Source organism: Trichechus manatus, unplaced genomic scaffold, assembly GCF_000243295.1.
Source record: "Trichechus manatus latirostris isolate Lorelei unplaced genomic scaffold, TriManLat1.0 scaffold00010, whole genome shotgun sequence".
NCBI classification, from domain to species: Eukaryota; Metazoa; Chordata; class Mammalia; order Sirenia; family Trichechidae; genus Trichechus; species Trichechus manatus.
This window is the reverse complement of record NW_004443946.1, coordinates 30378271-30391395: the sequence shown is the minus strand read 5'-3', so window position 1 is coordinate 30391395 and position 13125 is coordinate 30378271. Positions and strand designations below refer to the sequence as shown.

At 42.5% G+C, this 13125-nt stretch overlaps 1 protein-coding gene across 1 annotated transcript in view; it reads left to right on the top strand.

Moving 5' to 3' along the window:
- The window catches only part of SPTLC2 (serine palmitoyltransferase long chain base subunit 2), a 127032-nt gene extending 119171 nt beyond the window's left edge, over positions 1-7861 (top strand). Inside the window, exon 12 of the mRNA XM_004371080.2 lies at positions 2761-7861. Coding sequence (XP_004371137.1) covers positions 2761-2880 — 120 coding nt within the window. The 3' untranslated portion in view covers positions 2881-7861. The remainder of the gene's footprint in view (positions 1-2760) is intronic.
- The last annotated feature ends 5264 nt before the right edge of the window (positions 7862-13125 follow it).

Sequence of the window (13125 nt, the reverse complement as noted above, 5' to 3'; positions counted from 1 at the left end):
AGAATTACCATATGACCCAGAAATTCTACTCCTAGGTATATATCCAAGACAACTGAAGACATATATTCAAACAAAAACTCATGCACCTGGCATTATTCATAATAGCCAACAAGTGGAAACAGCCCAAATGTCCATCAACTAAAGAATGGATAAACAAAATATCTTAACACTTGGTGTTTTCTTAAGAACCCATCTTACCCTTTGATCCAGAGGTTCAGTATAGGCTTTTTGTTATAAATGGTAATACTTGTAATGCTTCCTTAGTTCTAGTCTAATTAAATATACCAAATGCAATGGCCATCAGTTTCTGGTTACAGTTTTGTTTTATGTAAATAAAACTACAGTCATGCATCACATAACATCTGTTCTGTGGGCCCATAAAGTTATAACAGAGTTCAGAAATTCCAGTTGGAGAACTGGACATAGCAGGTATAACCAGACATGGTGAACACAACAGCTTCCTCCACACAACACATTAAAGAAACACTTCCAGATACATTAAAACATCTGTAGCATAATCATACGGTAATAATAATAATATTTTGAAGTGCATTGCAAAATACTGCCTGTTATTACAAACCATTGTATGTACCTCGAATTTTTAATATAATAGGCTTTAGGGCGTTGTTTCGTAGCTATGGGTGGTGCATAAGTCAGATGTTTGTAACCCGGGGACTGCCTATATATAATCTGATGTTCACACAGCGTCCAGATCACATAACGTCCTGTTTCACAGAAGGTATCGTGGACATTAAGCGATGCATGACTGTACTTTGCCTGAAATGTTTGGTATGGGATCAGAGGAAATCTTGTAATCTATACATCCCTTTTAGTCACTGTCGTTTTCCTAAAGTAAGGTTCATAAATGTCCTTTCCTTTATGATCTTAGACTTGTAGACTTTTGTTTTAAATTAATAAATCCTATATCAGAGGTCAGGGGGAAAGTGGTTAATGGATTCTCCCAGCTGAAATTTATCTTAAATTGTTTCCTTATGGGACTTTGAATTAAACTTCTCAAAGGAACCACTGTTCAGATAGCATGTTGAAGTCCATTTCTTATTTGCTTTTTATATTTTTCACATTTTGAAATGAAGAATCTTTTTCCTTAAGCTAGAATACATAAGGAAAACTATTGATCTCTCTCCCAAAACTGGTTTTTAAAAGTTGAATTTAAGAATAGATAAATATGTCTTTATACTAAATATGACAATATATATGAACGAATTTCCTTTTCTGAAATATACAGTGTACATTCTGGAATGGAATTATAGCCATAATACTGGAGAGAAGACTGTCCATACAATAGAGATTTGGAGAGTCATACTTGGCAACAGGGCTTCTAATGCTTCTCTCCCAGTTTCTTAGTCTCTTATGAGTTGATGTCATAGATATATCCATTGTTTCTGAATCTGAGGCCATTAGCCCCAGATTAGTTTATCAGACCCACTAGTTAATATCCCCAGATACTACAGCAGTGAACTGCTGAGGGCCAGAGATCTGCCATTGACTGAAAACTACATTCCATGACCCATGCTAGGTACTTTCAAATAAATGGGAAAAATGCTCTATTCTAAAGGATTCCAGAATTTTTGCTGTCGTCCTTGAACTTCTCTGGGTGGCATCTGGGGTTAGGATCTCTCTGTCCATCCATTTTTCTGAGAAATTATGAACACATATCGCTTTCCTAAATTGGGATCCTCTATTTTGACTCTGTGCACTCCTGAGTCCAGTTAGGTCCACTACGTCCCATTCTCCAGTTGGAATTTCTGAACTCTGTTATAACTTTATGGGACCACAGATGTATATGTGGTCAGATGTTGCACGAACAGATGTTACTGTTCACACAAAGTGAAGGGGTCACTTTGTGATCTGACACTTATCATTTGTGTACTTTCATGTATGTACACTATATTTCACCAAGAGTTAATTTTAATATGTATATATAAAAGAAACCACATAAGAAGAATTACCTCTAGCAGTTAGGACCACTGATCAGGGAGAGACTTTTCTATACATTTCCTACCTTTTTTATAAGAAATTTTCTAAAAGAAAAATATGTACTTTGAAAAATCGAAGAGCAAGGTTTACCAAAAAGGAAGCAAGTTATACGGAAATAATTAAAGTTTTGATAGAAAAACAAGATAATTCCTCAGGTTAGGACTTTGGACTTTGAAATGAGGCCTAGGTTCAAATCCCAGCTCTGACCTTTACTTAATCCCTTGCTTACCCTCTGTCTGTTGCCTACCCAGAGTCTCCATCGAACAGCTTATACTTTTTCTTACTAAGGCCGCACAGCAGCCCACTTTGGGGACTTTCTTAGTCTTGCATCTAGGAAGCAGCTTAACTCAGCCTTCTCATTAGTTTTCTGGAATACTAGGAAGAACATGTACTGAAGTATAAGAGGAGAGATGATAAATTGTAGCCACTGTGGCTATAAGTGTAAGAGGAGAGATGACAAACTGTAGCCAGTCTGGATGCATATCCCTTTTTCTACCAAGCATATCATACTTTGGTGAACCATACCTTTATCCTGTGACCTGACTGCTCACAGCCTATTCATGGTTGGCCTGAAGTCCTTGCTCAAAAAAGCAGTTCTTTTTTTCACAGCTGTACTGTAGTCTCATCTGAGTAAAAGCACTAGACACTTAAAGTCCCACCACCAATAGCTTTGCACATGATTGTTTTTAGAAAAATCAGAAAGCAAGCATGATTGCATCCTGCTGGCTCTGACTGAACTTTGCTTTGTCTTGTGTGTTTTAGGCTTTAAAGGAGATAGATGAAGTTGGGGACCTATTGCAGCTAAAGTATTCCCGCCATCGGTTGGTACCTCTACTGGACAGGCCCTTTGACGAGACTACGTATGAAGAAACAGAAGACTGAGCCTTTTTGGTGCTCCCTTAGAGGAACCCTCCCTCACCCAGGACAGTGTGTGGCCTTTCTGAGCCATTTCCAGGAACCACATTTCTGTGGCCATCTCACGTGAAAGACATTGCCTCAACTACCGAAGGTGGCCACCTCCACTCTAAATGGCGTTTTGTAAATAGTAAAAACTGCTTCACATCCTTCCTTTGCTACATCTCACCTTCAAAAAGAAAGGTGGCTCACTTTGTCTTTTTTTCCATTAAAAGAAATTTTATTTTATAACTATTCTGCTTGTGAAATCACGCTGACCCCAGCCTGTCTGTGGCTAACCATGCAGGCCATTCCTCTCTGCTGTCCACCACGCAGACGGCTGGTTCTCCTTCCGGGCCCATCAAGAGCTACTGCTGGTCCTGGCCCCGTAGCCTCGAGACTCACCTGGCCCTCCTCACTAGGGAGCAAGTGCCTTCCACTTACTTCCCACCAGGTCTCAGTTTGCCAACCTTTGAATCCTTATGTAACCCATCAGGTGATCAACCAAAGTATTCTTTCTTTAGTCTTAAGTTTTGCCTCTTAAAAAAAAAAAGTCCGTAACCAGTAACATTGCCAAAAGGCTCATTATCTAGCTCCCCTGTGGCCAGGGACCTCCCCAGGCTTTGCTCTTACTCCATTTTGTTCTGGTCACCAGATATTTTCTTCCTCCACTATCAAATATTTCTTCATGACGGTCAGTGTCTGGGCTTTTCCCAAGCTCTAACCCTAACACACACACACGCACACACACACCCCCTCGGTTTAGAACACTTACTGTTTTAAAAGCACCCACCTCTCATCCTGGTCAGACCTCTGTGGTAAAGATGATTGTCACACCTTACTATTTTGTGTACAAAGCTGGTCTGTAGAGTGACAGGCACCCCAGTGGTGTGAGGGCACAGGGCCAGTGTGGAAAGAATTGATTACTACTTGCAGAATGCCTGTGGTTTGAATTTCTTACTGCTTTCCACTTTTCAAAACAATAACAGCTTCTGCTGTGTCTGGGTCCAGGTCAGGACTTTACCTGCAAAAGGAAAATACTGGTAAATTCTCTACTCAGAAATCACTTGTCATGTTCCAGTTGAAGGATTAAAGTTACTAAATCCCTTTTTGAAGCTGACCCATTTCAATAGTACTCTTTTGATGGCTAGTTTTTCTTTTATTCTTGATGTCCTAAGATGATCTTAACCTAGCATCTGGGGCTTAGAGTCTCCCTGTCCTTCCATTCCTTCTTTCATCCTCCATCCCATCTCCTATTTTTCTGAGAAATTCTGGACACATCTCTCTTTCCTAAAGTGGGGTCCTATTTCAACTCAGTCTTCATAGCATAACAGTGTAAAAGGACTTCTTTCAGAGAGCTTTATGCTGCATGACCAAAGAACAAATCTGAAAATCACCGTTTTTATGTTCTTCTCTTTCCGTTGACCAAAGCTTAATTGAGGAGAACTTTTGGCTTTATTATTCCCAAGATCAGCCTTTTAGTCACCATCAAGGATCACAGGGGAAGGATTGTAACAGAGTGGGAAAAGAACGTGTGGAAGTAGTTTTGCACATCTCTATTTTGAAATCACTCCTTTTGTTGGTAAAGATTCTCAGTCCAAATTACTGTGGGCATCTTCCACGTCACTGCATGTGCAGACACACGTAGTGGGGGAATATTAGCAATATTAGTGTTTGTGGAGTTTTGTTTTCATGTCTTGAGTATAAGTTATCTTTGGTTACTCTCAGCATCTGAAAGCTTTAAGCCCTTGAGATATTCCAAAGTTTTATTTTACCTTTTTAAAGTATAGAAAAGGGTAAACCAAAGAAGCAAGTGGAGATGCAGGGAATATATTTATCATTTACAAGTGGAAGTAAAAAAGAGATTGGTGCAAAACTAAGTTACTAGTCCTGTAAAATCAGACACATGGCTAACCTTTCCTGCACATCTAGTTCCTCCCATAGAATCAACACTACAATACCAGCAGCTTTCACACTGCAGTTAATATTTAATGGTATAAGGTTTGCAAAAGTCAGAAACTTTATTAAGCAATGAACTTACCTGCTAGTGTTTTTTATGTTGGTATGCATGAAGTGACTGCAAATTAAAATGTCAGTATGGGCATTTAAAACAACATTATCATCACTGTGCCAGTGCAAACATTTCTGAGAATAAATGTAGTTAGGCAACAAGTTTATTTTGAAGGGACAAAACTCCTCTGATCTACCCAGGACCTTGGTACTTTTAGAAGACAAAATATTATATATACTTATACATACTGGTTGTCTTGAAACTATAATAGAAATCTAGGGTCCAGGTCATATGACAGGTATTATTTATCCAAGCATTTGGGGGTGTACAAATATATATAAATACAAGCATTGAGAATGAGTAGAAATTTGGGGCCAAGTATTGTTTAATACACAGTTTAGTACATGGCCTGATTTCAAGAATCTGATGGGATTCAATTAAGCATCAGTTAACCGTTACTACCAAAAGCCAATATCAAGGTCACTCAGTAGAGACATGACTGATCCTCACCGTTTTTTGTCATCCCTCTTTTTTTATTTAGGGTCAGAGAGTCACAACAAACTTCCTCACGCAGTCATGTAAGGTGAACAGAAATATCCCAGACAACTACCGAAGGTTGTACTTGCCTGGTGCCCTTTCAGTCAGCCAAAGAATTGAACATTCTTCCAGTGCTTTGTCCTTTAATCTCTCCCTCCTTTATTTGGCTTTTCTTTCTTTCTGTGTTTTCCAGTTCTCGATTTTTAGAATTTCAGCCCCAGAGAAAACTGTTAACGTGGTGGTGCTGGGCTTTGGGGGGTCAGTAGATCAGATCTCCTGATTCTCCTTGTACGTTCAGCTTTACGTTCCGAGAAGAGGCAGGAAGTTTTTTATTTCTTGCCCCTTAAGGGAGCCTGTATCTGAGCTTCTTTTGATTTAGTATGGTCCAGCTAAATTTTCTAGTGAATGGTACACTTCTCTTCCTTCCTGTTAGTGAGAACCAGGAGGAAGAATGGCTTACGTGGGGAGATTCTTCGCTTCTCAGGGAAGGAGAAAAAATGGTATCTACCGCCACCTCCCCGTGTTTGTCCCCTTTTCCAAATTGGTGAGCGTCTCTGGCCCCCGGTGATAATGGAATGGGCAACAGTGCAGAACTGCTAGTCATGTCATGGGTTAGTGAAGAAAGAGAATTTGGACAATTCCTGCTAGAGAAATTTAATACAATTGACTGTCGGGGTTCTATTGCGTAAAGAACTGCAATGATCTAATTCCCACGTAGGTGTCTTTCCTCTCCTCGAGTTTTAGGTAACCCAAAATGGGTTTTCATCTCTGCTTGTGTGGTTAGGAAAAGGGGGAGAAGAGTGGGTTTCCTTCTAACTGCCTACCTTCATGAAGATCAGGAATTGTTGAGCATTTCACATAGGTAAAATCAGCTTAGCCTAAGGGGGTTGTGAAGAGACGTGTGAGAATCAAAGAATTCTTAGTGGCTGTTCAGTGTCTGTTTGCTTAAATACAACCCCAAAACCTACAGATGTGCTGCTACCTGCTTAACATGGAAGCTCAGTGCCCAACAGGGATCTTAATCCATTAAGCTAGTTAATCAAACACCTTCCACATGGACAGAGAAGCATGTCTGTTCTTTCCTCAGCTTTACCCACATGAAATGCAGTGGTCAGCCTCCCAGCCAACTGCCATATAGCAGAATTGAAGAGTGGCTTCCTTCCTTACCATACAGAGGAAGTGGTAGGACTAGCCAATGAGCCCTTTGCTTTTAATGGTATAGAGTACTGTCGTCACTTTTCTTGTTTCCAGTGACTTGTTTTCTGGGTATCTTTTGCTATAGACTGAATCTTGGGGGAAAGCCAGAGGGGCTAGCTTGTGCCCTTAACGAAAACGTTTTCTAGTCTCTGGTGAGTCTGGAGGTTTCACATTCCCAGTCCACCCTTGGGAGAGGCTTGGTGGGGGGAGCTGTGGGCAGGTTTTATTTACTTTATAGGATACATGATAAATAGCCTTAACTGTGATTCTTTTTGGTATGATGAGTTATAATAAACTGACCCTAAAGAATGCAATGGCTCTTAAACTGTAGTTACTGTGAAGCAATACCCAAAGCTCTGTCCTTTTGGAGCAGTTGTGGACAGGTTGAATCTAAGATAAAAACAAGAGGAGTAGCCTGATGTTGTGCTTTCTACATGTACTGCCTTGTTGCCATCTGCATGGATGATAACCCTTCCGTGCACGAGGAGCCTTGAGCCAACTCAGAGTCTGCTTTTTCCAATATAATTCCCAGATTTCCTTGTGCAAAGCTTGGACATTTGGCCCAGGCCTTCAAGGGAGTGGGAGACATCACTGATGAGGGTGGAGTGGTGATTTGTCCTTACCCTTGGCATTAGGTCTTGTTACCTCAGTGAAGTTAAGCTTGGAACAATGATTGGCGTGATAAAAGCATCCTTGCAGGTTCTTCCCAAGACACTGGTGAAATCACCCTGTCAATTCAGGCAGTGTGCCCATAGAATCTTGATGATCCCTCTCTGTGTAAAGGCAGCTAACATTAAGAGAAGGGGGAAAGAGATAGAGAAATTGCTTATGGGGGAGCTGATATCTTATTTTCTTGGCCCATATTTTTCCACTGACCAAGTTACCTGTAAACTGGAATTTGCAAGGGGTTCTGTGATACCTCATCTCTGTTGCTGTAATATGGGAAAATGAGAGGAGGGGACATGTAAATAAAAATTTTTAAATTTTAAAAATCCAGTAACATTTTAAAACAAATATCTCTTCCTCTCTTACAGCTTGCCCAGTTTTTGGCAGATGATTTTCTTTTTTTTTTTTTACTTTGTTGGATGAGTGTGAAGTGGGTTGGGGTAGGTGTATCAGTTTTGAGAGCGCATGTTAAGAACTGAAGGGAACTACTTGAGATGACTTAAGAATTTTTCCGTGCAAATATATTCTGTTCTGCCCTAATAAAATATTCAAAAAGATATATATCTGCCTTTATTCATTCAACCAGTAAATATCAAGCACTTGCTCTGTGCCGGGCACTGCACCTAGCATGCCAATAAGAACAGTGAACAAATAGATGCAGTTCCTACTTTCTAGTAAACAAATAAGCTTGTGAAAGTATTTAACGTTTTACAAACTGCTAAGGGGTATGAAGGAAAAGTAAAATGTGTGATAAAAGATTTTAACCAGTGTCTGCTTTAGAGAGGGGCGATAAAACTTTTCTGAGAAAATGAAGAATCTGGAAGAAAGAGTATGTTTGGAGCTCAGTAAACAAGGCGGAGAGTGGTGAGGTGAGCAGAGAGGAGGTGGTAGAGGCCAACTGCACTGAGCTTTGTCAGTCATGGTGAGCAGTTTATCCTGCATGCAGTGGGAAGCCAGTGAAAAGTTTTAAGCACTAAAAAAGATAACCACTAGCATGGTTTTTTTGTAGTCACTGACAAGCTGATGATAAAATTTATATGAAAACAGAAAGGAGCTAGAATAACCAAAACAATTTTGAAGAAAGGCTTACTACCTGATTTCAAGACTTTCTATAAAACTATAGTAATCAAGACACTGTGCTGTTGGCATTACGATAGTCATAGAGATCAATGGAACAGACTAGAAAGTCCAGCAATAGACGTGCACTTATATGGCTAGTTCATTTTCAGCAAAGGTGCCAAGGTCATTCAACGAGTAAAGCAGAGTCATTTCAACAAGTGGTGCTGGAACAACTGGATATTCATTTGGGAGAAAATGACATTCAACCCTTACCTCACACCATGTACAATAATTATCTCAAAATGGGTCATAGCTCCAAACATTGAAATTATAAAATGTATAGAAAAAAATAGAAGAGAAAATCTGTGATCTTTGGTTAGGCAACGCTATCTTGGGACACAGAAAACATCAATCATAAAACAAAAAAATTGATGAATGGACTTCATCAAAATTAAACTTCTCTTCAAAAGACCTAATAAAATGAAAAGGCAAACCCACAGACAGGGATAAAATATTCACAATACATATATCTGACAAAAGATTTATATCCAGAATACATAAAGACAATTCAATTAAAAAAAGAGGCAAAAACTTGAACAGATACTTCACAAAAGGAAATATACTAGTAGCTAATAAGCACACAAATAGATGCTCAGCATCATTGTTCATCAGGGAAATGCAAATTAAAACTACAAGGAGATACCCCTCACTGAACACTAGAATAGTTAAATTTAAAAAGAATGACAATACGAAGTGTTGGCCAAGATGTGGAGCAACTGGAGCACTCATAGATTGCTGGTGGATATGTGAAATGGTACAGCCACTTGAGAAAACAATTTGGTAGTTTTTTGGGCAGCAATTCCATTCATAGGTATTTACCAAGAAAAATGAAAGCATGCCCACACAAGGACTTGTACTTGACTATTCATAGCAGCTTTATTCATGATAGTAAAACACTGGAACCAATCCAAATGCCATCAGCAGGTGAATAGGTAAACAAATTTGGTATACTCATAGGGTGAAATGTTAGTCAAGATAAAGAACAAATTGCTGATACCTACCACAAGATGGAGCTCTGGTGGCGCAGTCGTTAAATGTTCAGTTGCTAACCAAAGGGTCAGCAGTTCGAATCCACCAGCCACTCTTTGGAAACGCTATGGGGCAGTTCAACTCTGTCCTGTAGGGTCGCTATGAGTTGGAATCGACCCCACAGCAATGGGTTTTTTTATGGGACCATATGATGGATAAATCTCAAAAACATGCTGAGAGAAAGAAGTCAAACACGAAAGAATATATAAAATGGTTCACGCTCTCAGCTGCTAACTGAAAGGTTGGTGGTTTGAGTCCACCCAGCAGCACCTAGGAAGAAAGACCTGGTGGTCTACTTCTGAAAAAATTAGCCATTGAAAACCCTATGGAGCACAGTTCTACTCTGACACACATGGGGGCACTATGAATCAGAAACTGGTTTACAGAGTTATAAAACAGCAAAGACAATGAAAGACTAGAATCAGATAAGACTAGAATCAGATAACCCTGAAGGGTGTGATCACCCATCCTACGGGGCACAAAAGAACATTGGCGTGATTGGAATGTTTTCTATCATGATTGCGGTGGTGGTTACATGGATGTATAAGTGTGTCAAAACTCACTGAACTGTACAACTAAAATGGATATATTTTATTGTATGTAAATTATACCTCAATGAAGTTGACTTAAGATAACCTGCCCAAGGGGAGGGAGCAGACAAGAGTGGGTGCAGCAGGACTAATTAGGAGGCTATGTCTAGGCAAGGCATGGGAGGAGGGAAGGATTGGAGTAGTAATGATTGACATGGATGAATAAACACATGAATGAATGAACTCATTATTTCCAAAGTCTGTGTTTGCTGTAATTTGAGGAAAGGAGTAGCATCTGGTGGAAGGTGCAAAATGTTGGTGAGATGAAATACTAGGTTGGATGTGAAAGTACATTAAAAAAAGAAAAAACTAAAAATCTATTGAATGAGAAGTTAACTTGAGCTTTAAACTTTCACCTAAAGCACACACACACACACACACACACACACGCAAAACTTTATAAAGGATTATTGTTGTTGTTAGGTGCCGTCGAGTCAGTTCCGACTCACAGCGACCCTATGTGCCACAGAACGAAACACTGCCCAGTCCTGCGCCATGCTGATAATCATTGTTATGCTTGAGCCCATTGTTGCAGCCACTGTGTCACTCCATCTCGCAGAGGGTCTTCCTCTTTTTCGCTGACCCTCTACTTTACCAAGCATGATGTCCTTCTCCAGGGATTGATCCTCCTGACAACATGTCCAAAGTATGTAAGACGTAGTCTCGCCATCCTTGCTTCTAAGGAGCATTCATTTAGCCTAGTAAAAGGCAATATGGTATAGCAGGTGCTCAAACGCTACATTTGTTCTGGCTAATATTTGCATGTTTACCATGTGCCAGGTATCTTATTAGGCATATGAAATTGCCAATATTTAATCCTTTTGACCAAAAAAATGGCAATTCCGTATAGTTCATCCTATTATAAGTCCTCTACATAGATTTTCCTTTACTCCTCACACCTACAATGTAGTTGTTGTTGATATTAGCTGCCATGGAATCAGTCCTTGACTCATGCACAGGGGAAGGAAACGCTGCCTGGTCCTGCACCTTCCCTGTGACTGGTAGTGGATCATACCATTGTGATCCATGGGGTTTTCATGGGCTGATTTTCAGAAGTAGATCACCAGGCCTTTCTTCCTAGCCCATCTTAGTCTGGAAGCTCCAGTGAAACCTGTTCAGCATCATAGCAACACGTAAGCCTCCACTGACAGATGAGTAATGGCTGCAAATAAGGTGCGTTGGCTGGGAATCAAACCCAGGTTTCTGGCATGGAAAGCAAGCATTCTACCACTGAACCACCAATCTGCCCTTAAACCAAAACAAACACGTTGCCATCGAGTGGATTCCAACTCATAGCGACTCTATAGGACAGAGTAGAACTGCCCCATAGGTTTTCCAAGGAGCAGCTGGTGGATTCAAACTGCCGACATTTTGGTTAGCAGCGGAGCTCTTATCCATCGCGCCACAAGGGTAGTTAACCTCCCTTTTACAATGACAAACACAAAGTGGTCAAATAACTTATCCAAGATTACCTGGGTGGTGCAAACGGTTAACATGCTCTGCTGCTAACTGAAAGGTTGGAGGTTCAAACCTACCCAGAGGCACCTCGGAAGAAAGGCCTGTCAATCTACTTTCAAACAATCAGCCATTAAAAACGCTGTGGAGCACAGTTCTACTCTAATACACACGGGCCCGCCACGAGTCGGAATCAACTCAATGACAACAGGCTTTGTTTTAAACGTAGAAGCAGAATTCAAACCCCAGTGTATATATATACTCCAGAAGCCATACGCTATCTCAAAACACTGCTGTTTTGGCTGAGTCTTTGGCTGTAATGTTTGGGATAGAAGTGGTCACTCAGAACTGTTCAAAATCCCCGGAGTTTTACTCTGGTTAAATACAGACTGCAACGGCTTTACAGTTAGGGCTGAGCTTCCAGGCCAAGCCTCTCCAGCACCTCCAGGGATCCTGTGCCTCACATTCCTGGGCTGAAATCTGAGGCAACTCTCACATGGCTCCTGGGTGGGCATCTTCTATGCCTTCTGACTGCTCGGTCACTGACCTGGCCAAACCCGTCTGGTGTTGGTGCATCCTCTAACGGTCCATCCACACTACTACAATTCTCTGGGCCCCTCAGGGTTTCTGGCCTCTGCCACAAGCTGAGGTTTTATTCCAATCCCTCAGAGGCAGGCCATTATTATGACTCGAATGTGGCCTACACTGGAGGTTCCCTGCAGGATCATCTGACTACTTCCTCATATGTGTCTCTCCACTGTCCTCCTGGGATTTTATCCCCATATCTGAGTCTCAACTTGTTCCCGATTTTTAAAGTACTCTGAGACCCCGAGGGAATTGAGTGCAGAGTGGCAGGTGTTGGGTTAAGTTTCCTCTGATCTCCAACTCTAGCAGCATCGGTGGAAGAGCTTTTGGGGGGCGCATCACTCCCGCAGGAGTCCTTTCCAGGCCTTGCTCCTCAGGTAAACCTACCTCGATGCATACATATTTGCCCGCAATGTAAAGGTTTGTTTGGGCCGCGACCAGTGCCTGCCCGTGAGGACCTGCCAGGTCCGTGCGCCCAGCGTAGCGGTCGGAGGTCGGAGGTCGAGTAGGGCACACTGGTCTCCGCAGGAGTTGGGGCGCAGGGCAGGAGAGGCCGATCCGCGAGCTGCAACTTCCTCCGAATAGGAATTCGCTTGGGGCGGCGACGGCGACAGCAGCGGGCACTGAGGGCGGGGAGGCAGCCAGATCAAAGAGAACCGCCCGCTGGGCCAAGGCGTGTCCGGGAGCGCTGAGGGGGCCACCCTTCCAGGGAGGGCGGGGGACATCCTGGTGCGCTGAGCCGGAGAACAGCGCGGACCCCTACGCCTGAGCCAAGGCAGGGGAACGGAGGGCGGGAGAGCCGTGCACCCTCGCTCTCCGCGCGTTCCCTCTCCTCCCCACCCCGCGCGCGCCCGCAGACGCCCCCTCCGCCGCGCGCGCTCCCGTGGCCGCCCGGTCTCCCTTCACGCGCCCCCGCCGCCGCCCGGTCTCCCCTCACGTGCCCCCGGAGGTGGGTGGCCAGGCCCGAGAGGCGGCCCCGCGCTCCCTGCCCCCGGAGGAGGCGAGGCCCTGCACGAACAGTCTCGCTGGAGCAAGGCGCGAGGC